This window comes from Columba livia, chromosome 12, assembly GCF_036013475.1.
Source record: "Columba livia isolate bColLiv1 breed racing homer chromosome 12, bColLiv1.pat.W.v2, whole genome shotgun sequence".
Classification (NCBI taxonomy): domain Eukaryota; kingdom Metazoa; phylum Chordata; class Aves; order Columbiformes; family Columbidae; genus Columba; species Columba livia.
This window is the reverse complement of record NC_088613.1, coordinates 19,002,777-19,030,098: the sequence shown is the minus strand read 5'-3', so window position 1 is coordinate 19,030,098 and position 27,322 is coordinate 19,002,777. Positions and strand designations below refer to the sequence as shown.

The 27,322-nt window shown below is 44.3% G+C and overlaps 1 protein-coding gene and 1 long non-coding RNA gene across 3 annotated transcripts in view; one reads left to right on the top strand and one right to left on the bottom strand.

Annotated features, from left to right (window-relative positions):
• Positions 1 to 12,672, bottom strand: part of LOC135580727 (uncharacterized) — a 75,225-nt gene extending 62,553 nt beyond the window's left edge. Inside the window, exons 1-2 of the long non-coding RNA XR_010475739.1 lie at positions 12,571 to 12,672; positions 4,927 to 5,050 (exon numbers count right to left, since the gene is read on the bottom strand). This is a non-coding gene — a long non-coding RNA (uncharacterized LOC135580727). The remainder of the gene's footprint in view (positions 1 to 4,926; positions 5,051 to 12,570) is intronic.
• LOC102087545 (vascular endothelial growth factor receptor kdr-like) overlaps positions 1 to 27,322 on the top strand; it is a 131,187-nt gene that overhangs the window by 9,539 nt on the left and 94,326 nt on the right. For both annotated transcript variants that reach the window (XM_005512832.3, XM_021279989.2), the window contains exon 2: positions 26,158 to 26,254. In XM_005512832.3, coding sequence (XP_005512889.2) covers positions 26,158 to 26,254 — 97 coding nt within the window. The remainder of the gene's footprint in view (positions 1 to 26,157; positions 26,255 to 27,322) is intronic.

Here is a 27,322-nt window from a genome sequence, read left to right as displayed (position 1 = left end):
AGCATTTTGCTTGTCATATTGTTATTAAATATAAATTGCTAACCTTCTTTTCCTAATGTACTATCGAGCAAGTCAGAGCTGGTATACAATATCATCTAGGGCTGGCAGCCACAAACAGGCACTACGACATCCCCCAGGTCTACAAGCGCAGACTGAAGCTCCCAAGAGAAAGGCTTGCCTTTTCCCATCCCAAGAATATGTGCATGATTTTTTTTAACATTCTTTTTTACAGTATCTTGAGTTTTCTGGAGAGTTTCTGGCAGAAGGACAAAATAGGAAAGGAGACAGTATTGTTTGGGTATAAATCTCAGTTTTCATTTTGTCAAACCTGTCCTGTGCTTTTCATGAAAATTGGGGCAGTAAAGCTGAAAATTCTGTGCTCTAAGTGGGATTAGTGGAAAAGCTAAAACTGAGCTAGGTTTGATTTCCATGGAGTAGAGTTTGCATAGCTGCCATTGAAGGCCATTTGCTCTTCCACTGTGCAATACCACAGTATCACTGCGCTTTAAAACGTGAACGTAGACTTCCAAATGCTACGGGGATTTGTGCCTGGCATTGAGCTATGCAACTTCGGCATTCTGCCTTTCTGCCTCCCTTTGCCTGAGATGTCCCTCGGTCTGATGACTTCACCTAAAACTTCTGGTCTCAACATCTTACAATTTAAATGAATGTTTTTATAAAAATCTCATTTTCAAGGTAGTTTCTAGTAAAAATATAAAGGTGTCTTTCTGAAACAGGCAGCTATTGCTTGGGAAAACAGGAATAATCACTGTAAGATAGATGATGGGGTAGAATCAGTTTGGTCAGATATACGAGACATGCAGCTGATAGCTGCATGATTAATCTCTTACCAGCATAAATCAGATCCAATTATAAACACGACTACTTGGTTCGGGGTCTGCAGGTGCCTTGGGCAGACTGCACTGCCTGTGCAGTACTGAGCAATGTCCTTTAGGGGCTCGTTTGCTGCATTAAATAAACCACTAAGGAGACTCTCCTTGTGCAGAGAGAGGAGAGAGGGATGTGCATTCAAATAACAATGGTGCTGTCACTACCGCTTGTCCTCGGGTCTTTCCTGGGTCACACTTAGTGTGACCACACTTTGTAACAGATGAGGTGGAAATCACCTGTTTGATGAACTAGCCCTTCTCCTGAAGAAAAGGCCGAGTGTAATCTTTAATCCAGAGTCTAGCGTTTGATAACCTGTGTGAGGGAAACACTGAAAGCATTATTCTGTGATTCTGGGATTGCTGTTACAGGTTCTGGACATTTCTGATACCCTTAAACCCTTTCTATGCATTTCTTTTGGATACATGGAGCAGCAATGATACTGACATCATTAAAGCAATCACAATTATGGTTCAGGATAAACACTTCACCTTGATGAATCAGGTAGCTAATGCTTTGCAGGGTCATCATTTGGGGCTGCTGGTTCTTTAATTTCCAGACTGACCAATATATCTGGTCGTGTCTGGTGTCACAATAGGCAATCTCCTTAAATTTAGAGCGAGACTAACCAGACTTACCAAGACACAGTAAAAGGAGTTAAGAGGCATAAATAGGAGGGCCCAGAACACCCTAATTCCTTTAGTCATCTTTCCTGTTTTAAAATCTTTTTGCTTATCTTGGTTCTGGTCTTGACATCTGCTGGTAGTGAAAGCAAAGTGGTGACATTTGGGCCTGGTGGGCTGTAGAGAGGGTACTTCATACGCTGACCTTCTCACAGCGTATACCATAAAGGAATTGAGAGAAATTCTCGGCATACATAGCGCAAAGGTCTCTCTCTTGTGCTCTTTCATTTAACAGTCGAAGTGATGTCCTTAATGTGCATTGTACTGCTAGCCTTTGAAAGACTGCCTTTGTGTTTTGATTCTATATTGTTCTAAGTTAAATAGTAGGAAAAGAGAAATCTCTGCCACCATAACATTCTCTTATAGGTCTATTCATTATAGATCCTGAGAGGAAACTGAGAGTTCCCCTGGACAATGGTCTGATATACAAACGAGCATACATTAACTTTCTGTGGTGGTATAGTTCATTTTGCCTGCATTTCCTTCACGTTCTTAGGAACATGGTTTCGGGCATAATTTAGTTTGATGTCTTCCTCTGCCTTGAACTGCTGTCGTGTTAGACATACTGCACATCAAGCAGCCTCCTTTAAGTAACTCAACTTTGGTCCTCTGTCCTTTGGCAAACACCTTAGGGGAGCTCCCTTGGGGCACATCTGCAGCGGCTTTGGCAGCACTAACTGCAGAACAGGGTATGATACAGAAACCGCCAGAATCTCTGCATGGGAAATGGCTGATGCAATTACATCTGTGCTCGCTGCACTAATTAGCGTGGACACTTTGCCCAGACCATAGCTCAGCTGCTGCATGAACTGCACCCTTCAGTTTGTGGGTACCCACTCAGACCTCTCGTGCTTTGGGCACTTTGGCACTGAGGAGAGGAATCTCTCTGCGGCACGGGTATGTTTTCTGCTTTCATGCCTCTGCTCCTCTTGTGTACATCAGGGAGATGACCACCTCCCTTCTTCCCTGGAGGGACGAGGTGAAAAATGTTTGGAAGAGAAAAAGCAGCTCAGGAACTGTAGTAGATTTACTTGATCTTTCACTTGAATCACCAGAGAAAAAGCCATCTGAAGCTACAAAGATATTGAGGCATTTGAGGCTGTAAGGCTTAGGACTGGGATACTGGGATAGGCTTGGCCTGCAGTGTCAGAAAGTCCTCCAGACAGGCTCCTATAGGACTTGGGTTTGGCTGTTGATCTTTCGCACTGACATGTCCTGCTCTTACTTACTTTGCAAGGGAACAGAACCAGGCAGATGAAAAAGATGAGAGATCAGTTATTGTTACCCCGCTTTGCACAGTCTGAAGAGCGTAACACCTGCTTCTGAAGCCTGTCCCATCCAAAGGTGTGTCCGGCTCCCCATCCTCTGCTAACGCTGGCTTTGCAGAGCCCGCTCATGTGTTCTGGGTACTGCCGGCTGCCTGGCAGGGATGTACAGGGCTCGCAAGGCTACAGCTCATCTTACGGTACCTCCCCCAGCCACCTGGCCCACACAGGTGTGGTCGGTTGCTGGTTTCCTCGGAGGAATAAAGTAGTGCAAACACACACACATGCGCACATAGGTGCAAATGGATGCAGCGTCACTCCGATTGCAACTATATTCCAACAAGCCTCTTGGTTTTCATTCTGACTATGTCTTCTGGCAGAGAGAAATTTGCAAATCTAATTTTCAGCTCCCTTCTAATGGATTCCCCTGCTGAGTGTCTGTTACAGTTAAAGGATTCCAGATTGAGAGTTTATTCACATCTCCCCTGTGCACATGTCTGTTGGAGGTACTACTTGGAGAGCTGGTTAATGAGCCTGGAGTGCGACTGAGTGTTTGTGCTGATGTTCAGGAGCAGTTTCGCCTCCTCCTTGGAGGAAGGCAGCCCTCACACCCTTACTGCCCGTTTGTTTTCTTACTGCTTTCATCCCAGCAGAAATAAGGTGATTATAGGTATCAGACTGCACAATTTATCAAAGTTAAGAAACAAAAGGACAAATCGCCCTCAATAGGAGCTTGCTTGTTCTGGAGCTTGCGCGCTTTTTGGGAGGAGAAAAGAACGGCATGCAGCAAGGGTTCCAAACACCCTGTGGCACCTCCTTGCCCCGTGTGCTTGCCCCACTGGCCACCCTCGGAGGAGAGGGCACTGCCGCCCACACTAGATATCCACTAGTGCCAGCTCCCTGCAGCCAGGAGAGCCTTTCCCTGGATGATCCTGCAGCTCAGCACAGAACTGGGAGCCAATTTACTTGATCTCTAATTCCTGCCGTGCTGCAGGCTTCCTGTATGACCTTAAGTAAGATACTTATCTTATCAGTCTCCAGTTTCCAGCAGTATATAATAGCAATTACTTACCAACCTCACAAACACATTGCAAGGTTAAATCCCTTTGTAAGCCATCACGCAACTAATCTTAGAAATGCAGACTGTTATTATTACTATTATTATTATTATTATTATTATTATTATTATTATTATTATTATTATTATTATTGCCATTTTGGCACTGTCCTTTCTCAGCCACAGATGTTTTGCTCTGCCATCTACACTTACTCAAACCTACAGCTAAGGTTTAAGTATCAGTTTCCACAAAAGATTTTCTCATTTTTGGGCACAGTATATTGGATCTTCACCCTCAAAGGCCCTTAGAAGGTGGGCATAGCATACAGAAAACAAAAGGTGATTGGGGCACACATATACAAACAAGACAACCCATTCCATGCATCTTCTCATACGTGGAGACCAAAGCTCTAGTGCTTATTTTACCGTTTGTTAAGATTGTATCTTGAGGAAGGGTGGGAAGAAGGACAAAAAGAGACATTGTTCCTCTTTCAAAAGCATTTTGTTTTTGCCAAGCAGTTGGCCAGGCAGTTCTCTTAAGTATTTACTTCAAGAACACACTTCTGTCTCCAGCAGGCACAAAGACATCTCTGCTGGGGCATCTTGGTAGGACAGAAGCCAACAGGACAGGAGAAGCCCAGGCAGGGTCAGCATTGGAGCTGGGCACTGTGTAGTGTTAGGATTAGGGCCAGGATTAGGGTTAGAATTAGTTTTAGGAGAGAGAAGGGCCTGAGGATGAGTGGGGTTGTGAAGGGGCTGCCAAAGGAACAAGGGGCTGCAAGTCTCTGGGAATGAAGTGAGCAGGAGGCAGCACAGACAGATGCCTATAGTGCAGAAAGACGTCCCAGGAACCAAACTGTTTGACTGAAGCTCTGTGGGGCTGTTTCTGGAGGGCGAGGGAGGTGTTGAGGTGTGCTGGCCGTGCCCGGCTGGGGAGGGAGAAGTCTGTGGCCGTCACAGACACCTCTCAGGGCTGACAGACCAGGGCTCGGATGGGTTTATCAATGGGGGTCATCGTGAATTCCTCACTTACCCCGCAGTAAAGTCCGTCTGTGAAGCCAGCCTGGGAAGGCTCCTGGGCACTTGGCACTCATTCAGCCACTGCTTTGGATGTATGTGACCAGTAATCTGTGTCTTTTCACATGTAGTTAAGCCATCTAGAAAAAGATCAATTTATTGAAGAGTTAAAAAGTTGATCATTACATCCAGGCTAGGCTAGAATTACAATTGCTTAATCTCTTACTGAGGGGTTTCTCTCACTTAAAAGGGAACAACATAAATGAGTTTTCACTGGAATATGCTATCCTGGCATTTTAATTAAGATGAAAATATATAGGTAAAAAAAATATCTGGGCATTATCAGTTTTCATGGCTATTATTCCATTTGTCAGCTGGGGCAATCCATATGCTGTGTGAACTGCAGTGCTAAGGGTATGGTATTTTTGTGCTCAAGAGCAACATATTCCCAAGCATGTTGTCTTTGGCATGGCCAATATTTTATCTGCCAGAGCCAACGTTAATGAAAAATTCCTGAAAAATTCCACATTTCAACACAGTACCGCTCTGATGGGAATAACAATCTCTTCTGACCTTGTTCAAAAGCAGATATCAGGCAGGATACAAAATAGAGAGGTATTCCTGACCCCCCCTGCACAGGACTTTGGGTTCTATGTGCTAAGTTAGCGATGCTTGCCTGCCTTCGTAAGTGATTTCAACACTGTCAGGTTGTGTACTCCCCATTGTACCTGCATCCAAAATCAGCATTTCTCAGAACACACACACAGGCAGTCAGAAACACTGGATTGGGGAAACTAAGAACTGCCATCTAGTTTTGTTGCGCAACAGTCTCACCTCTTTGAAACAGTCACTTTATAATGAGAACGTGTCTATGCAGAAGTTGGTTTCCCCTTCTGGGACAATGCTGGTAAAGTCATGAGTCTTTTTGATGTGGGGAGGACAAATATTTGTGATCCATTACAGTCAACATTAGCTTGGATGATTTTTAATATATGGGCTCATCTACTCATTGCATCGGACAGTCCGGAGAACTAAGGTCAAGCAAATAAAGCTGTGAAATAAAATCCCAGTCATGTGTAAGGTGGCCATAAATCACTGTCACTGACTGCAAAGTGACAGTGGAGGGAAATGAAAGGGACTAATTTGCTTAGGTTTGCATGAACTGAATTCACACAGCTCATCATCTCCCTTAGGAGTTCAGAGCATCACGTACTTTTGTTGTAAGCAGGACAGTACTAGAGGTTAACTGGTATACAGAGGAGACCCTGCAACCCAGCTCAGAGACGTGCAGGACTTCTACACACAGTGTAGGTCACTCGGTAAGTGGAGAGGCGAGTGAGTTTGTCAACAAGCAAGGAAAACCCCATGTATACAGCTTCTCCAGCCACTGTCCCACAAATAGAAACCTCTGCGTTATGGGCACACTTGGTGGACCAGAACACAGTGGGCAAAGGAAAATTAGAGACCTACACCTACCGGGCATTCAAAGCCAGCTCATTACACACACACATACACACCTGACAAAAGGCAGGGCAAGCAGTGCCATTTATTCCCTCCTCTGTTGTCAGAGTCCATGATAGCGTCTACTATCACTAGCTGTCTGTCATGCCCTGGAGACAGGAGAAAGCCTGACAGCACACAGATAAGAGCAGGTGCTAATTTGATGAGGTGGCGCAGCACACAGACACAATGCTGTGTAAATGCTCTCCTTTCAGCCCCTGGAAGGTCCTCTCTTGCCAAATTCTCCCCTCCTTTGGAGACTTTTAAAATGGCAGTTGCTCAGTCGAGAACACAGCGTGATCCTCCTGCGTAGACAAGATTTTTGATGTGCTCACACTCTGAGCTGCCACCTTCATTTCAGTTTTAAGGGGATTGCAAAGGGAGGGACAAGTTCTTGCCAACCACAGACTTGCCTAAATATTTATCTCTGCTAAAAACAGTTTAGTTTCTGGATTTAGCCCAGGGTTGATTCTGATGAGAGACATCAAACACAATATACGTGAATCAGGGACAGCACATCTGGCATTGCCTGTGTGCTGTAGGAATACAAATACAAGAGCCGGTAAACTCCAGCTGGTGAGTTATTTGTACTGCAACAAGGCTGCAGCTTTCTAATATCACCACCCAGGGAGAAGAGGGTGCCATGGATCACTTGGGGCTGCTCTGTGCTCCCCTGTTGGCATGTGTCTTTCTTTTTGCTTGAGAGGACTCAAAAGTGAAGGACCATAAACACTTTTTTGAAAATTATTTGCAAGAGTGACGAAAAGAGTTGTGGGCCAAGCCAGCAGCCCTGCCAATATTTCGAACGTTTCTCCGACACGATGATATTTTATTTTTGGAAGTATCTGATACAAATGTTCTTTTCCTGGAAAGATTCCTTCTCCCGCCTGCCGCCCCCGCCTCCCTCAGACTGCTGGTGCCAATATTTCTGTTGCATTTTCCTCGCTCCCAGCCATTTCCTACTATAGATTTCCCTCCCCTCTCTCCTGGAGCTGATGGTGCAGGTTGCACCCTGCATTGTTCTGCTGGCCTAGAAGGAGGCGAATGGGAGCACCTGGTTCGGCTGCCCCCGCAGAGGCACCCGGCACTGCTGGGGACGGTGATGGGGAACCCTGTGGGCACCCAGCTCATGCAGAGATGCCCTGTATCTGCCAGGCTGTCTCAGATATAGCCATGTGAGCCCCTGGTCTTCTCCATTGCGCGAGCAGGACACACCGCAGTGCTGCAAGGTCTGGCGGCTGCAGGGAACGGCCAGAGCTCCGGCCCCGCACACACAGGGGGAACTTACGTAGATGGCACGTCTCACTCCTCCCCATCCTCCCATCCAAGGGGAACACTGCCCTCAGAATTGATAATGTCCATTGGCACCTTTTACTCCACCACTCCGCAAGCTGGTAAGATAAGCACGGCCTTCAGTTGGGCAAAATGTGGTATGGAAACATGAGCTAAGGGTTAAAAAAATTGCAATGCTCCAAGAGTCATTTTGATCACTTTAAACAAAATCATCATGCAGAGCAGTCACGGAGAGAGACTTATCACATTACTTCCCTGATTAGCCCAGGACACCAATTTTAGGTAGTGTCAAAACAGTGGAGGTCAAATTTACTATGGAGGGCAAAGACCAGTGATTCATTTTTCCTTATTCTTTATAGTCACTTTTCACCTTGTAGAACAAAAGGGCCTAAAGTCAGAGAACGTTTGTTCTTGAGTCCTGCCAAAGCTTTTTTTTTGTCCTTAATAAACCATCATTAAAATCCGGGCCCACTGCCTTGACAAAAGAATACATTTGTGTATACTTAAGAGACGGGAAAGAGACTGTGTGCCAGGGCTAGTCACAGATAAAGGAATTCCGGACATTATTCCTTGTGCTCCTAGGGTTGTGACATGGGATTTCCTTTCAAAGTGGTAAATAGCCCTACAGTTGTTGTATGACAGGGTGGAGTGGTCACCGGTTTCTTTAAAATGGGGAGAGATGAAAGCGCATTATGGGAAGAAAGGCTGGACACATACGCACAATGAACCCCTGTGAACGGGGGCGAGGGGTGCAAATTCACTCCCACCCAAAGCACCAGCCCAAAGCTTTGCCCTCCTAAGCTTCCCATGGTTCGGAGGTGCCACCAGCTGATCTCTGCTTTGGGAAGAACAGCTCATGACACAGCAAACTAGATGTAACTCTGAAGATGGAGGGTGGCCAGGGTAGGATTCCCCAGCTCTGAGGTTCAGGAGGAGCCTCACCATGTTCTGGAACAAGAACCAGACAGAGTCTTCTGTAACTGAAAGCACTTTTCTCTCTTTTGCCGAATCGCGCACAGGGTTGGGGTGAGCAGTCTTATCTTTTAAGAAAACAGAAGAGTTAAAGCTGCAGATTTTATCCTGTTTGCATTTTAAATAGAAAAACATTCAACTTGGTACTTGGATTACTTTTTCTGTTAGACTTTGCATTAAAGACTCACCAAAGTGCATTGATTTTGCCGTGTTGGGGGAACTTGGAGGGAAGAATGTGAATCACTTGATGAGGGAGAAAAGAACATCAAGCTGATTTTATATTTGGATCTGAATACAAAGCGATTTCCCTTCCTCCCTCCTCCTGTCCTGGAGGGTCAGCAAAGGCTGCAGATCCTAAACCTCACAGTTAAAGCGGGGCTTAATGAGAACAGGAAAGAAGATTTGCATGTTCCTATTCTCCAAATCCTCAGGATTCAGGTTTTCAATAATAAATGTTCATTTAAGGAATCATCAGTGGAACAGATGCATATTGCAGAATTTTGCAAATGGAAGGTTCCTACATTATTGCTTTCTACTTTATTGCTAGATATCTGCATTACAACTCTATAATCTTTCTACCATGTAATGACACATCTGCAGATTTATTTTCCCTTTAAACTACAATGAGATCTCTTGTCAGTATAGGGAGCCACACGATTAAATTGTTAAATGCAGCTTGTAAACTTCATGCAAAGTGGGAATTGTCTAAGAGGTCGGACTGCTGCTTCCAGTGCAAGAGGCAGTTTGGATCTGCTGCAAAGCATCTTGTTCTACCAGTGAATGAGCTGCCCAGGAAAGGCCAGAGAGATGGAAGTCAGAGCTGCATTCAGCCCCTGCTGCAACTCACTGGCTTCAAGGGGTCTGTGTCCATACAAGACACATGGAAGATTCTAACCCAGTTCAGAACTGGAGACTTCAAAGGAAAAGTGACAAATTTTCCTTCTTTCTCTTTGATCCCTTCCTAACATCCCACATTTTTCTAAAAACCGGGGAAAAGAGAAAGTTCCCTTGTTCGCTGCAGCAATTAAACACCACACCTTCTAAAATACCTCTATGGCTGGTATAAGGAACAAAAAAGACAGCTACATGAATCATACAGAAAGAATTACTCATACATATGCATTTGCAAACAGTAAACAGGTCGTGCTTGGCATTGTTAACTCTGGCTGTACAGTCCACATTGATGCTCACAGGTATCTGAGGAGATCAGGCAAAAATCGACCAGTGTGCAGCAGTAACACTGCTCTGAATCAGGGCTGGCACTCAAACCTCAGCACTTCTGTGGGGCGGTCACACGTCAGGAGAGCACCGTCAGGCTTCTATGAACTGCATCACGCTTTCTGAGCCCTGCAACCGACTATTGAGTGATGGGTTTGGGATATCCTGGTACAATCATATGAAATCTCTTAAGATGAACTATGTTTCCATGGCCAAAAGCCAAACAAACAAAGCTCTTTGAAAAATAAACAATCAGAACTTCTTAGAAGGATTTTTAAAGAGCTAAACAGATCTAATGCTTGTTTTAGGGACTTGTGATTTTAAAATAGCTCAAACAAGCTAAGAATACCCAAACTGATCTGCTGTCCTTCCCCATGCTGGTGTGAACACACGAGAGTTTCTGTTCCCTTGCAGTGGAACTGCCCCTTCATTACAGTGTTATTGCTCAGTGTCACGATCTCTTTATCTTGGACTGCAAGGTGGAGGCAGTTTGTGCTCAGAGGACTATTCCCACTGCACAGATATTCATATCAACACAACAGCTTTTGTGAATAACATTTGCAGGATTGGTGCTGGACATACAGCTCTTTTTACTCTCAAACTGTTTTTTTTTTCTCCCAAAGCTGCTTATATCCTATGACCTTGCATTAAAGCCCAAACAAAATGCCTCACAATTTTCCTAAATACTATCTTTATTCTTATGGCTCCTGTATGAACCACTGCTATGCAGTTAATGCTCTGCAGTTGTTTCTAGCCTAAGACCTTTTAGCCGAGGGTTTACAATTTGGCATCTGAGGTCTCGGCCTGAAAATTCATCTTTGTTTTGTACTCTCCCCAAGATTCTGTTTTAAATTGATATAAACATGTTGATAGTTTACGAGTGCACCAAAATGGTCAGGCTCCCTTTCCAGCTGGAAAACAAGCGTGTTTCTTGGAGTTAAAGTACTGCATGTTGTTGGCTAGACTAGTGGCTGGTCTCATCTTGGCTTGGTCTTGCAGATCCAGGCATATGCGTAACCTCATGGCACATCCAGAAAAGAAATTAAAACCACCTTTATTTGACTGCGCAATACTTGCTTCTCCAATTGATCTGCTTCTCTGCAGTGGGCGCTGCTTCCCCCTCTTCCCCTGATTTATATAATGCACAAATACCACCATATTCGGCAGGAGACACTAGGAACCTGTTGATTTTCTTCAGCGCATGGTGAAATCGCCCAGTAACATCGTTCATATCTGCCAGACCAAAATTCACATGCCATATTAAAGATTGTACTGATTATCCAAGATGAGAGGGAACAGACCTCTGAAAGAAGCAAGTAAGGAGCCCAGCCCTTGCTCTACATCAATAAGCTGTTTGCTTATCCTGCAGTGTCTCGGACCTGGATTTCATTATTGGGATTAGTTCTCTGAATCCCCAGTGCAGCAAATCAAGGCTGTGTGTGTGGATTCAGTATGGGAAGGAACCTTATTAACTGCCTGCATGCACTTGCAATTTCGTTTATCTCCCACCTTGGTACTTTTCTCTTCCTGAATCCAAATTGTTCTTTCTTGGTGACATAAAGTTTCACTCTCCTTTCATTCAGTACTCACTTAACTTTCATGATTCTCTTTTCTCTTAGTCATTTTCATATAGTCCAGTATTTCTTACCAGGGCTTCTGATACTCTGCAAGAGGTAGCCATAAGGGAGCTCCAAAAACAGGAGCTGCTTTCCTCATTTAATTACTTTTAGAGTCATAATTGTTGATTTTGTTAACTATCCGGCACAAGAACTAATTTTTTTGTTTAAAGAGCAACTGCACGTTTTCTCTGTCTATAGGAACTGCAATGAACTCTTGGGCTGGAGAGGTGAGATTTTTAGGAAAAGAAAACAGTGTCGTGCTTGTTTCTGCTCTGTTTGAAATCAATAGTAAAAACGGAACCAGTTAGGAGTTTTATAACGAAACAGCTGTGGCAAAATTCTGTGTAGAAAGTGGCTGGGTTAGACGCAGTTTTCCAGGAAAGGTTCTCCAGCCAGGATGGTGCTTCTGGTCCCAACCCAACGATGCCATGACCCTGTCAGTGAGATCCATGCGTAGGATGCTGGAGACACCACGTTCTTGGTGGAATCAAGCCTCTGAATCTGCGTCTCCCACTACCAGGGGCTGCCCTAAATAGCTGGCTATTTTTAGATGAGTCTTTTTCTGTTGCTGCTTCTTATAATAAGAAAAACCTTTGCAGGATTTGCGTTTTATCCCTATGCACAACAGGAATTAAAATAAATAAATAGATCTTAAGACATGAAGAGAGAAGAATTTCCTGCCTGGCTTTTGCTGAGCGGCGTAGGTGGCTTTAATGCAAACGGGGTCTGCTCCTGGGTACCTGGCAATGTTTTATTTTCATGGAAGTGACTGTGGCAAAGCACCTTTAAAAGCAGGATCCCACAGCACAAATCTGCTGTTTCAAAGATTGCTGTGCAATCATTTCCCCCCCATGCCACAGTTCTTGCAGATGAACCGATCCACTGCAACCTGACCAACCTGTCAGAGCAGGAATGCTCTGGCTGACGGGCTGCAGCAAGGCCAAGGAGCCCTTTGTGTCTGACGCCCCGCCAAGCCCCTCAAAGTGACCGCAAAAGTCAGGATCTGGCACTAAAGAAGCAAGTTTAGCTCTGGGCATCACTCCTGGTGTCTCACCCACCTGCTGCCCCTTCTCTGGGCTCGCAGGAGGCTGCGCCCAGACACCAGCTACTGCTTTTCCTCCAAACTTTCGCCGGTCAAGGCAGCTAATCCGGAAACCTGCGGGGGACAGAAGAGACTTTTGTCAACAGGCAGTCGTGCTACGTAGACTTGATAAATATGTGCAGTGCTAATTCGAAGCAGATTCCTGCTTTGCCACAAGCAGAATTCCTCCAAACCCTGCCATCAAAAACATGATGTCACAGCTGCGGAGCAGCCTCACAAACAGGGAGAAGTTGGGGTCACGTCAGGGTAACGGTGCGGTGGAGGCTGCGAGGAAGCGATTGAAGCCCTGTTCCACGGCCTGATGGAGTTTGTCATCAAGAAGGATTTCACAAATGAATGCAGCCAATTCCCTGGGTCTGATTGGTACTTTCCAGCTTTATGCAAACCAGCGAGGAAACCAGCTTCCAGACTTAGTTAGGCCAAACTACCCAAGGAGGTTGCAGGCAAGAGATAACATAACACTGCCTGGGGCTGCAGAAATGTAACTGATGCTGGGATTGGTTTTTAAGATCGTTAGGTTCTCTCTCCCCATCTTGAGCAAACGGCTTTTATCTTGTCTCCCAAAATAGCAACCTCCCACCCTTCAAAACAAACCAACAAAAATAAAGGCAAACCTCCTGAGACAGGCACACAGACAAAGCCGACAGAAGTAGAACACAGAGCTGATCGAAAACAGATTCCAGCATGAAGTCCAAAGTCAGTTTCAGCCCATTTCTTCTTAACGTGTAAACTTAAGAAACTGAGAAAACAAAGTAATTCCCCACCAAGTAGATTTTACTGACACTAAGCATTTACATGTTTCTGACACATGATCCCTGTGATTTGATCAAATCAATCTCTGTTTAGCGTGGCGCATCAATTGAGTTGATCTCAGCAGGCTCTGGCTCATTTGCTTCTGGATTTATAGCTCAAGGAAAAATGACAAAACAATGCTAACTGGGGTGGGCTTTTGCTCTGCTTGTCTCTAGCCATCCACCTTCCCTGTTTTGATTTGAACTCCATCCCTCTCGTGGCCTTCCCTTGGCCTGCTCCTTCTGCAGGTCAGTGATTCATCACACAGGAGGACACAGATGTTCTTGACAAAGAAGCGTTTCCATGCAAGCTGATATTTTTTCCTGGAAAAGGCGGCTGGGTGATGGGGAGGAGGAATTCAGGACTATGCAAAAGGCCTGAGGATAAATATTGGCCGGTTTTCACCAGGGTTTGTGCGCTGCTGCCTACACGGCAGGTTGGCAGCCCCGGGGAGCAGGGCTGACTGCTGGATTAACTCCGGGAAGGCTCCAAGGAGGAAACCTGGGGGCATGTGGCCCAAGAACAGAAACAGTGTCTCTGAGCACCTAATCCACGAGTATTTGGTGGGCACTCACCTTGCTTGATGGCTATACTAAGATTTAGCTACAGAGCATGGTCAGAGGCTGTTTTTCAAGCCATCCTCTTATCATTCAGTAGAAACTCATCCAAATTTTTCTGCCAGCTCTTGCATTTCTTAGAAAACAGCCACAGTCCTCTTTTGAGGTCTGGTTTATGGGCACTTTGGAAAGGTCTGGAAAGAGACCTGGAGCCCAGGCCAGGCCATCTCAGCACAACAGCATGGCCCTAACACTGCCTAAATGTGGTAGCTAAAGCTCTTAGAGATTACTTCATATAGGTCACCAGCAAATGTTTTCTGAAGGACATCTCCTAGCACTTTATCTAGTCTAATTTTAAATATTCCTAAAGATAGGGCTGGCATCATTGCTTCCTTTGGGAGATGAATTACACAGGCTGATATAACTCAACCTTGGGAAGATTTTCTTTTCTCTCCCTAGACTCTTACCAGCTGCAACAGAAAAAGCAGATAAATAGATGCCCTTGATATTGGATCTCCCATGATTCCAAACTCTTCTGTTAAGCACCCTGATTTACAAACATTTTATTATTGGAGCAGCTAAAGGTCCCATTACAGCATGCTGTGCAAGGAAATACTATCACACCCAGCAAAAAGGCTCTTGGTCTTCGGGTTAAACAAGGTGGCAAATAACCAGATTAGCAGTAAAGGGGATGTGGATTTAAACCATATTGACATTTTGAGATATGGAAAACTGACAAAACACTCCCATTCCATTCCATTCCATTCCACTCCATCCTATCCTATCCTATCCTATCCTATCCTATCCTATCCTATCCTATCCTATCCTATCCTATCCCATCCCATCCCATCCCATTCCATTCCATTCCATTCCATTCCATTCCATTCCATTCCATTCTATTCTATTCTATTCTATTCTATTCTATTCTATTCTATTCTATTCTATTCTATTCTATTCTATTCTATTCTATTCTATTCTAACTATATTGAGGCAAAATTGTCCATATAAGCATCCTTGACATCCCAGATGTCAGAGTCAAGCTACAAAACTGAGATCTAGTTGCATGTATTTAGTATCTTAACTGTTTCCTTCCTTAGATTTGAGCTACTGATTCTTGACTTTGAACATCAAAGAACGCAGCAAATTATACACTAAAATAGTAACTCACAACATGCAAGTAAACTCATGCTGTCTTAAAAACAAACATCTCTGTGGCACTGAAATATTTTTGTCTTCAGTGCAGCTGAACCACCAGCTTAGATGTAAGGGCACCTTTCCTTATTCTTTGGCTTGTGAGCCACTAAACAGGTTTCTTTACTGAACTCTGTATGCATTGAAGGCCCGTGCTCCTGTGTTCAGCAATGTGCCAGTCTCATCTGGACAGTTTTCAGCAAACCAAGACAAATGAAGGGCTGTGTTAGTCTCCCTCATCCGGCTCTACTGACTCAAATCACTGCAAACAAATAGTTTCCATGTACAAAGATTTCCGGAAGGAAAGACAGGACCCAGAGCAGATCCACATGGCATATCCTGGTAACTCCCATCAGATGGGCTTAAAACATCTTTTTTCAGATCTCACAGAGGTCATTCTGTACTGTACAGTGCTTAAGGACATGGTACAGTTAATTCGAGGGTTTTTCCATCAGTCTCATGCACAAGTGGCTGACAGAACTAGAAGAAAGTCTTGGGAGTCACTGATTGAGTCTGCAGATGGTGGAGGAGGAACATGAGTGAGCTTCCTCCTCTCATTTGATACGTACAGGCAGAGGCTGAATGCTGGTAGAGACTGCACAAAGCTTTCAAAGAAACATACTTTCTGTTAAACCAGGGTTTCAGGGATTCCATAACTTCTCTCTCTCCTCTGGTCACTTCACTGTCTCTCTAGGGTATCCGTCTTTTGCTTTTCCAAAGTCTTTTACTTAGGATGAATTATCAACATATTTTATTGTCAAAGGGGTAAGCTGACATACAGTACAATAATGTAATTGACTCAATGGTTTGAGATACTGTGTCACTTGTTAATATTACCTTATATTCCAGGCAAAATTTCTCTGTTTAATGTATGTTCTAAGAACTTAAATAGCCAGGGTAGGTGAATTTCAAAGTTCTCATCCCTCAACAGCTATGTAAATATATGTTTACGTGGCAAGTGGGATTGTATTCTGGGTTAATACTGGCCAGTGCTTTAATTTGTGCAGTATGGCCAAGTGAAACTTAATTTACTAATCTCTTTAATTTGAGGACCTTTCATTTTCATCTGTTTGCTTTTAATTTCTGTGAGTGTTATTTTCCAAGCCCCCATGGTACCAAAGCTGTCGTTCAGAAACAAGTCTGACTGTTCCAAATCATTATTGAAAGCTGCTTCATGATTGTACTGTAAAGATGATGGGAACTGGGTTAGATCTACAGCTCTGGGTGTCTGAACAACCACATGGCACTTAGTGCCATGATCTAGTCAATGGACTGGAGCTGGACCAAGGGTTGGACTTGATGATCTCTGAGGTCTTTTCCAACCCAGTTGATTCTGTGATGCTGTGATTCTGTGATAACATATTTTCAAGTCATGTGAAACCAGCATTATTTTATTGAATTCTGGAAAAACATTTCACTTGGCCACTGATGGTTGCCCCTGATATCAACTTTTATGGGAACCCAAGTGAAATCCCTCCTTAATATTTGATGTTGCCAACTTGGAGTCTGACCTCTGCTGGCAGCTGGGCTAAATGATGAACTGATGCATGTACAAGTTATGCATTGCCTCCTAAACGCTAAAATAAAGGCAACTTCTTGCTTTCAGAAAAATAAACCTCATTGCATTCTCCCTGTTTCCTGCCTTGTCAACAGACTGACCTGCAAGCAGCTTTAATATTGCCACCATGGTGCACCACGTTCCTTCGACAAAAAGTGCCCCCACAGCATAGGAATTACTATATGTATTTCCAGTCTGCTGAGAAGCATGCAATAATGTGATTAACAAGTAAAAAATAAAATAAAATTACCATATCATATGCACACAGAGAAGATCCACACAGAAAAGAGCGTGTTTTTAAAAATCTGATGGCTATTGTCACTTCAATAGAAAAAGATGAGAAAGGTATAGTAGACCTATTGAAAACTTTTCTACTACTGCTCTAACTGAAAAGATGTCCATGCTCTTAAACAAAATATCCAGTCCAAGAGCTTTACTCTTATCCTGAGAGTGGAATAAAGGCAGCTGCTTTATTCCAAGATAAAAGTCCAGTATAAATGTTAAAGCTGGGTAGGTATAAGAGAGAAATAACTGCTTGCATCAATAGAGATTTACTACATGTATTTTCATGAGAGGTCCTGGCTCATATCAAGATAGATTTCGGTGGTGACTGACCCTTTCTGTGCACACGAGCAGGTTGGGGAATAGTTCTTGGAATGGAGTCAGCACAACAACTGCTTTCATTATTTGCAGCTGTACAAAACAAATAAGTTTGAAAGAAATATAGAGAGGTGCCAAATCCAATCCCATTGATGTGTGAGCGAACACAGCGTTCAGTGCTGCGCTGTGACACACATGAAGTCCATGAGTTACTGCTGTTGACTTTTCAGCCTTACATGTCACCTTTGATAAATGAGCTAATCTGCTGATAGCTACTCAAAATAATACAGCAATTTAGTTAAAAGAGTTTTAAAACATTCCTTCCGCAGCATCTGAAACTTTCTAAGTAACCACTCACCGCATACAAATTACCCTGTATGGAGCGATTCTGATTAGATTAAAGGGAGGTGAATGTTGAGTTTTGACAAGCTGGAGTCATAACTTGATCCATGGTTTACTGCCTGTAGCTATGAGGAACTGTTGGGCAGATATGCAATAAAAATATCCATCTATCTATCCATCAACACACACATATGCTCCCAGGAGTTCACCTGTGGTGACAGTTCTGAGTTGACAGAGGGACACGGGGAAGCCTGCAAAGGACCCAGTGGAGGCAGATCTAGATGGCCTTCTGCCATCCTGTTTCCCTACCCAGTGCTCTGCAGAAAGGAGAAATCTTGGTTAGATTCACTTCCAGATAAATGCTCTATTATCTCTATCTGAAGACTGAGTAGCAGTAAGTCTTCATGTGCTGAGTCCTCTGGGAGGAGGTGACGGGCTGGCAGAACACGGGCAGTGGTGACAGTGCAGGGTGAACCCTGGGGCACATCCAGCAGCACAGAGGAAGGCCAGGCTCGGGCAGGGGCTGGTCCCCACGCTGGTTCACCCAAGGGATCAACACGTGCCCTTCTTCCTCCTCTCACTCCGCTGGAGAACGTGCCCTCTCCTCAGAATGGTCAAGTCAAGGAAGAATGAGAGCTATGTCTGGAGCGCCTATGAAGTAATCCTGTCTGGGAATCATTGGAAACACTTGCATCTGCAACCCGAAAGCTTTTCTCAGGAGACCACGTTGGGGGAGAGGCAAAAACAGTTTCATACCTCACATTTTTTTGATTTTTTGGGTTTTTTTTCCCCTTAAGTCTTTAGAACATAGTGTGGTCTCTTTTTTATGTGTGTGTCTTGTTCCCACTGGGTCTGCATATTTGCTAATCATGGAGATGTGCCAGGTCTTCTCTTTCCCAGAGGAATTGCCATAATTTGGATCAAGAAAGAACAACGTTCCCAGCCTTTTTTCCATCAACATGAGATTACTGCATTTCCTAAATACTTTAAACTGTGCTCGAGTGCATGGCAGATGATTGCAGATGTTGCCACCTCCTTTCCCAGATTTCATGTTTATTTTATGGCTGTAGATCTAAGTTCTCCACTTGTCATCCAGCTACAAAGAAAGGACGTGTCCCCTCGCTCCATAACTCAACATAAGCACAGGGTGGTGATATCTCCGTCATTCCTTAGGACTCTATACTCTGCAGTGTCAGAGGGAAAACAATGGCTGTGATTAATGAGCTGCTGCCGCCAAAGACCAAACAATTTTGACCTAGAGTTGCTTTCTGTGACCTCTTTCCATAAATCTGCAACTGATACAGCGATCCATATCATGGACACCCGAGAAAGCACACGGCGTTGTATGTTCAGGGAGTTGCCTTTGAGCAGGTGTAGCCAAACTCCAAAGGTTATGTTTTGATTAGAGAAAAACAGAGACAAATTCCTGTTAATTGACACGGGGGGTTTTAAGCGTCAGCACACAGAGCAATAAGGTGGCCTTGCTGAAGGGTTTCTGCTGATTACAGAAGGAAACCAGAGTGACCCTGTGCCACTTCATCAGGAAATGCTGATGCATCTATGGGTGAGGAAAAGCCTTGTAGGAACAAATCCCAAGAGCAGGGCCAATGTCTTATCTTTAAACACTTACTCTACTTAGCAGTTGTTTTTACTGGGCTGTTGTTGATGTCTCCTCCGCTTGAGACTAATGATTTAATTTTTTGTTGTTGTCACCAGAAATACACCCAACTTACTGTCTCTGGCTGAGCTACACAAAACTTCTATTTGCGGCAGGCAGGGCAGAAGAATGGGTGTGAATTACTCCCCTTTCTCATGAGTCAGCTAAACAAATACGAGCTCCTCTGGCCTGGAAAATCAAGGAAAACATGAAGCCTCTTGCTTCGCCAGCAGATGCTCTTGGGTTAACACTGGGGTTTGAATAGCCAGAAAGAACCAGAACCATCTCTCCTGATGAGCTGGTGATTGCTAATTTATTTTTGGATGAACTTCTTCAGCTCCTGTAAGAATGGAAGCCTTGGCTCTTGCCTACGTGTTGCTAGTTCCATGCCCACACATGGCATTTTGGTTGCAAGACCACTCCGGGGAATTCCTGCTTATTTCTAGGTGGAAAACAACAGCTTCTTGTAACTATTCCCCTTAAACAAAGAAAACAGAAAATCTTTAAAAGCCATTGAACCTCAAAAATAATTCTGCAGCGAGGAGCAGCAGGCTGTTGATCAAAGCGAGGTGAGGTCCTGGTCCCTGCGCAGTGCCATGGAGAAGCAAGCTGCAAACAGAGCAAGGGCTGGACTTTCCCATGCACTTCCCAAGGGCAGGCTTTTCCGGGAGGTTGTTCTTTCCCACTCGAGTCAAGTCATCTGCTTGCTTTCTGGTTCATCCCCCAATTGTGAGAGTTGTCACACGTCTATGGTTTGGATTCCTCTGCAAAGGTGGTGGATCTGCCTTTTTTCAGTTTGCTCACTGCTCTGGGGTAATTTTTCTTGATTTTGCAGTTATCTTGGATAACTATGTGAGATACCCAGCCTAGGCATGTGGATAATAGCTTGGCTACCAGCCTCCAGCACATGGAGCACTTGTTAAAGTGGCAACCTACCTCGTGTGCCACTAGAACTGAGACAGGGTCTAAACCCCCCATCTCCTCCTCTAGGAAAAGGAGTTCAGCAGGGAATAAACCAGTGACCTTCAGGGCTTTGGCCTGTATCAGCAACAGATAATGAATCACAGCCCCCTACAATAAGTGCTGTACAAAAGCACAGGGAAAGATAAAGGGTTTAAACCTGTACAGAGATGTTAAATTATTATCCTCAATATACACATGGAGAATTGATGCTTAGGAAGGCAAATAACCTGATCAAAACCAACTCCCTGAATAAATCAGGAGAAAAAAGAAATGGGAGAGAGGCAATCAAACCACATGAGGTCTAGAGCATAAGTTACCCCCTAACAACCCTTTCTGACCTACACATTCCCCACCTGCAGCCCATCACTGGGGCCTCTGGCGCCTCTACTGACTCAGTTCCCATCAGGTGGTTTGACGCAGAACTCACCAGCCAGCAGAAAAGAAGAAAATTGAGAGGTCTGGTCCTCACTTACAGCCAAGATCTTCACCACAGGAACATCCCTTCTTCTTCACTGGGAAAGTCAATGCTAGTAATATTTCATTTTAAAAATTTTGCATTTTGAAAAGAGAGCATAAGAGATTTTATTAATGTCAATGCATGACTCTAGCAGAATCAATAAGTGGATGTCCTTCTCCTACCAAAATTCACAACAAAAAAGGAGGTGGATCTTTTCAGTTATTTGCTACTGCCTTTTAAAGTCTCTAAAATAATAGAAAATTACTCGATTGTAACAAGTGAAAGCTGATTCCAGGGGATGAAGACTTAATAAACACACCAAATATTGCAAGGCTTGTGATAAAATAATGCTGGCAGTACTGTTGTCTCTTCTTTTTTCATAGGAGGTAACCTTGAAATAAATCCTAAAATGATTATAGGCCATTCGTTTAGACACACACAGCTTTTCAATGAATCCTTGAGCTTTCTAATTCCAGTGAAAACAGGATTTCCTTGGGGATATAGTAATGAAAATACCCTCTAAAAAGGGTACCTGTTCATTTTTCACACTGTGTGCCTGTGATGGGGTACTCTGAGAGCTCAGAGGAAAGCAGTGTCTCTCCTTCATGTCACTTACTGCTGCAGACACAAAGTCATTGGGCAGGACTGAGCTTCACCAGCTTTGCCCTGGCAGGCAGCCCAGGTGCCTCTTCATCTGCACGATCCCAATTATTGGTGATCACCGTGTGACTGGTGACCAGGGCCACGCACACTATTCATAAGGCCCACAGTGATTCCAGAGTGTTTCCAGAGCATGGATTATGCTCCCAATCCAGGTTCTGATTCAGAAATGCTTTAAGGTAAGCACAGCTTACAAAAGCATCCCCAATCTATTGCCAGCAGGGAACAAAACAGTTTTAAAATGTTGTGTATATGCCTCTTCTCTTCTTCCACTAAAATAAACTCTAGAACTCTGACTTCCAGTCCTTTCTAATGGGACCTGATGTGTCCTAGGGCCCAGCTCTGTGCACAAGAGTGACTTCACACACATGAATAGTCCCTGGAGTTCAATCATGTGCAAAAAGCTATTTGTGTGCCTGAGTCCTTGTGGAATCAGGGCCTCTGTCTAACCTGCTTCATTTAGCTGTCAACACAGCAGTCTCCGGTTTGCCTAGCAATTATTTCTTTGCCATCTGACGCAGAGGTTAGGTGCTCTTTGTTACTGCTCTTTCAGCTTTGCCCTCCTCCGTGTGCCGCAGTGCCCAAAAGGGATATGTGGATCTCTTCATCAGAGATCATATTGACGCTAGCTGTCACTACGTACGATACCTCGAGACGTCCAATCACACAAGCATTTGTGAGTGCTCTTTTTGGGGTAGCTACTGGGTGGTTACAGTGCTCAGAGGATGCTTGAAGGAAGACTGTTACAATAAGAAACAAAGATTAAAAATAGTTTTTGTCCGTGTTCACTGATGGTCCCAACACAAACATCAGGCGTTCACTTAGTGTGGGAGAGAACTCCATCAGCCAAGGGAGATGGAGTCAGAAATCATCTGACAGAGATGTGAGGGAGGTCACACATCACCCTCTGCCTGTGGATCCTCCCATGTTTAATGTTGGCTCTGCTGCAAAATCAGATTATCCCAGGAAAAAAACGTTTTCAATATACTTTTCTTCCCTGGATAATGTATCAGTCAACCTTTCACATTTCACTCCCAAGGACTTGCGGGATTATGCTGCGTATGGGGTTTTCACCATCAAGAGTGGAATGTTAAAGTCTAAACTGAAGGTAGGAATAAACTCTTGGAATGAAAAATGGTGCAATGAGGCCCTGGAGAGAAGGTGCGTCCTGACTTGAGGCTCTCTCTAGGGGTTGTCTTTAGCCTGGTGACTCTACGCCCCTGGGTCTTGCTGTAGTCAACTTGCGTTGGCAGCAAGTACTTGAGGGCAGGAACATCGTATCTCAATCCACGCCAAAGGACCCAAGGAAGGATGCTGCACCAGGTTCCTCAGCCGAACCGAGCAGCAGTGTTGGCTTCATGCACAACACGGCAGGGACAGCCATGGTCCCACCACTGCTTCCCCAGCCTTTATATCAATGCACCGTCCTGCAGAGCAGAGCCTGCCAAGCGCCTGCTCCTCTGCCGGGCTTTGCTATGGTAATGACATGGTTGGTGCGAGTACTGGCTATTCATTTTATGACCCTTGTAGCCATAGAGCAGGAGCAAAATTATTTAGCAGACAAGAGGAGAATGTTATTTCAAGCCTGGACATTGTAATTTGTGAAATCAGAACACGCTAGCTTCAACACGACTTGCGTCTCCCACCCCACCCTGGCCAGGTTGTAGGTCCTGGTTTTATAGTGTACCACAAAGTCCTACTTCAGGGAGACAGTCTTTAAGCCTGAGAGTTTTTATATGAAGTGCAGAGCAGCTGTGAAAAACCTTTTTGGAGAACTGTGAAGCATTTATCAGTTCAAGCCATAAAACTGACATGAAATACATTAAAATAGTGAACACTCATGTTCATTCTAAGAAGGAAAAGATCTGCCACTAAGCTACATGGTGTAATTAAACGCTGCTTTCCTATGGGTTGCCGGCGCTGGGTTGACTTTGCCCTTACCAGAACTAGATCACACCTGCTTGCGTTTCACAGCTCCTGCAATCCAGAGTTTATCAGCAAGTAAGAGACCTGCACACAATGTCCCAGAAGACTCAGGCTTTGTACAAGCTAAAGAGTATCTACTTCTGTGCCCAGTTTTGCCTCCAAAAGAAGCTCAGCTCTAAAGGGACCACAGGAGGTTAAAGTTTTTGTGAGGCACCATCCTGCCAGTTGTGGTGTTTAGGGTCCTGATGTAGCACAGCCCAAGCTTTTCCCCCACTACTCCCTCAGTTTTGCCCTCAAACTTTTCTCCCCAGTTGGCTCTGATGTGGCAGAAAGGGCACACACTGTGTCTATATAAACCCTCTGTCACCTGGCAGCGCCGATCAAACGTGTGTGTGGCAGAGGAATTTCTCCTCTTGTCCTCCATGGCGTAGAAAAGCACTGAAGTTACGCTTTGCTTTTTCTTCTCTTCAGCTCCCAAAGCCAAAATAAACTTTGAGAAAGAAGTAGCTCAGAAGTATAAACAGAATAATTGAAAAACACTTTTCTTTCTCTTAGCAAAAACAGTCTCAACTATTACAAAAGCCCGAGGGCTGCATTGCTGCGCGGTCACAGGAGCGGCTCAGGTCTGGTGCCAGCTGCCCGGCACCGCGCTCCAGGCCCCTCCGACCGCGTCACACTTGCTCACAAGAGGTAAAACTCAGGCCTATTCAAAAGGCCAGCTCAAGACATCAGCTAAGCCCCCGCTAGGCCCTAAGAACAACGGAAGGCACAAGACGAAAGGAATAAAGGATTATTTCAAAGCCCAGGATTTGCTAAGTCGAAGCAGCACCTGGGTGAAGTCTCGGTAGTAGCTGCGTCCTGGAAGAGCTGCACAGGACTCCAACAACCCTCAGCTCGCAAATTAAATGACACTTGACAAACATATTTGAAGATGTTGGCCATTTTTTTGGTTGTTTTTGCAAAGCTCAGCACATGGTATTAAGAGGCTGAAATACCTCAGCACCATGAACTAACAGATGGCAAAGCTCAGCTCATGCTCACTGTGAACTGGCTGTTTCTAGAAACCAGAAGGGACTTTGGAGTCAAGTGCAAGGATGTGTTTGCCTGATAGTGTCTCCTCTTGCAGAGTTTGGGGCTTTTTCTGTTGATTCTTTGCTAAATGTGACGCTGCACCCTGCATGTGTCATCCCGAATGTGTTTAGGAATAATGGTACTTCTTAAAAGAAACTGGAGAACGGCAGGGCTGGACGCCGCTGGCTATTTTGCTTCCACAGCACTACATGTAATAGCAGTTTTTAGGTAGGGCCATGCTAAATAATGTCACACAGATGCACTGGAGGGAGTTTGTGTTGGTCAGACCCCAACTTCTGATTCTGCAATGGACTTGGTGTCATCAGTCACGCAAACCTGGGGGGAGCAGGATATATCTCTGGTGCTGAAGAAATGGCCAGGTCTAGTTTAAAGTCTCAGCCTGAGGTCTATAGGAAGGGTCAGGATGTCTTGGACAGGAGTCCAAGGGCAGGATCCCCTTTGGGAAGGATTCTCTGGCACCGTGAGATTAGTTGGACTGGCTGAGTTACTGATGGGAATTTGAATGGCTCACGGAAGAAGGCAGAGCCTCCAAAGTGGGAGTGATTCACTCTCCATGCTGAGAGAATGTGCCAGGCTAAGAGCATTTTACTCAAATCCAGCAAAAAAGAGATGAGTTGGAAGGTGGGAGGCAAGAAAATCACTGCTTCATCCAGTTGAAAAGTTAAACCCTAATAATGTTTCTCTTTTTGCTAGATATGCTATCTTCACTATTCTGAGAATAATGCCTCTGTTATAAGCCCAGCTAAAGATTTCTGGCTTGTCAAGTTCAAGGCAAAGGAGAAGATACAGATTTGAAGAGTGGGGTGGGGGGGTGAAGAAAACATACGGCTTTAATGTCAGAGCTTTGGAAATTGAGATACTTATCTGTTTTCTCCTTTCCTTGATTATGTTACTTTGGATTTGAACAAGGAAACCAGCCTGGCCAACCTCACTTCTGCTTCTTCTCCATTTCACTTTCTGAAAATTATATTGTCGTGGATGTACACTCAGATATGCATCTCACAGAGGACAGTTTCACATCGAGAAGATGTTTCCTGGGCCAGATTATGATGAGAGAGACCTTTCTCATTACTGTCCTTAAAGACCATTGTCATTAGCCAACCCTTGTCACCCCAGCACTGATGATGCCGTCCCAGACACACTGAGATTTGCCCTGAAGCTTGACACCAGTGCACAGCCACGATGCCCACACAGCAAGCAGCTTGCTATTTACTTCAAATGCAGTATTTGTGAACGGTGCTTTGGAAAACAGCAGGCTTTTGATTTGGTTTTAATATAGCAGATGCTTCACAGTTGTGAATCAGAGTCACTCCCCAGAACTATTGTTCTCTCTTCTCCTATTGCTTAAAATGTAACGTATGAGCTCACACATCAAATTATTTCCCAAAGATCTGACTTCTTACACTTTTATATGCATGTAAAATCCATTTGAAATGAATCTGTTCTCCTAGAAATGGAATAATTCAGTAATAAAGCTAGCTCTAAAAAAAGAAGAGGAAGACTATTAGCAGAAATGCAGGTGCTCAGTGTTAGAAAAAAAAGAGACGAATAAAGGAACCTAAAAACAAAGGGGATCTCACGACTAACTCCACGCTCAACTGAATTGCACGAGTATAAATGCGAGCACTGTGTGGGCCCCCAAATTAGGAACTATTTACAAAACAAAAAGCTTGCTTCAGCTGTATTGTGCCTGTTGTGACCATGCTGAATAGCTCGCCTAATGATGATTTCTTCTTTATTTGGGTCAGGTCTTGCTGAAGAAGAATTTTTTGAGAAACCAACGCTAAGCATTGCAAAAGACCAAATTGTCATCTCGCCGGGAGACACCCTGAAAATAAAATGCAGGTAAGGATTGCTCCAGCAATGCTGGATTTCCTTGGTTGTATTGATTACCTTGGCGCAGCTGGCATCCCTGGTTACCCTCACGTGTGTTTGTGCGTGGAGAGTCTGACGGGCTGTAACAGAGCAGGGAGGAAAGTCTCAGGTCAGCATTCAGCTTGGCCACATTCCTTATGTTGTCAAGGGGCTCAAGCAAAACCCTGAGTCAGCACATGGAAAGCTTATGGGAGGGGGGTGCGCCACAACTAAGGACACGTCTGGAAAATCCTCATCTGAAAACAGGTTCAGATTCAGCTCCTCTGCAGCTAAAATCACCCTTTCACTCCCTGTTCATAAGTAAATGACAAACAAGATCACCGGGGCATGTCATTAGCTCTTTATATATACATATACAATCTTAAACTTCTTAACCTCAAATACCATCTAGCCTATAAGACGACAGTTAAATAAACAGCAGTTAATATGTGTACATTCAAAGACCTGACCTGTTTAAACATATCATATTCTTGAAATCAAAGATAACCAGGACTCATAAAGAAACAGACTGCTGATACTGTAAATTATGGCAGCTCTTCAGTTCTTGGCACAATGTGTAAAAACCAGCCATACAAGAAACAAGCAAAATTTAGGTAATGAAGTGCTTTACAGGGAGATGAGCCTCTGGAAATGGGGGATGTAGCATTTGGTCCCAGCTGACTGGCACAAGACTGAGCAGCAAATATAAAGAGTCAAATGTGTTTGTTTGGTCACACAAGAGGCCTCAAACTGAGATGCGTGTAGGTGTCACTTGTTCCGAACGTGATTTATACTCCAAACTACTGTGAGAGGTTGTTTTCTAATGTCTTCCAAGAGCACCATAGGAGAGAAGGCTCAAGGTAATACAAGCTATCACAGTTTCTCTCTCTCACACACACACATTATTTTTACAACTTCTTGCAAAGTCCCCTTGACTGTAGCCACTACATGGATGGTTTCCTGAAAAAGAAATTACTGGAAAGAGTAAGAAAAAGGAGTGGGAAGGTGAATATAAGCTGTAGTTTATGGTGACACATATGCCCCTTCTCATTTTTGTCC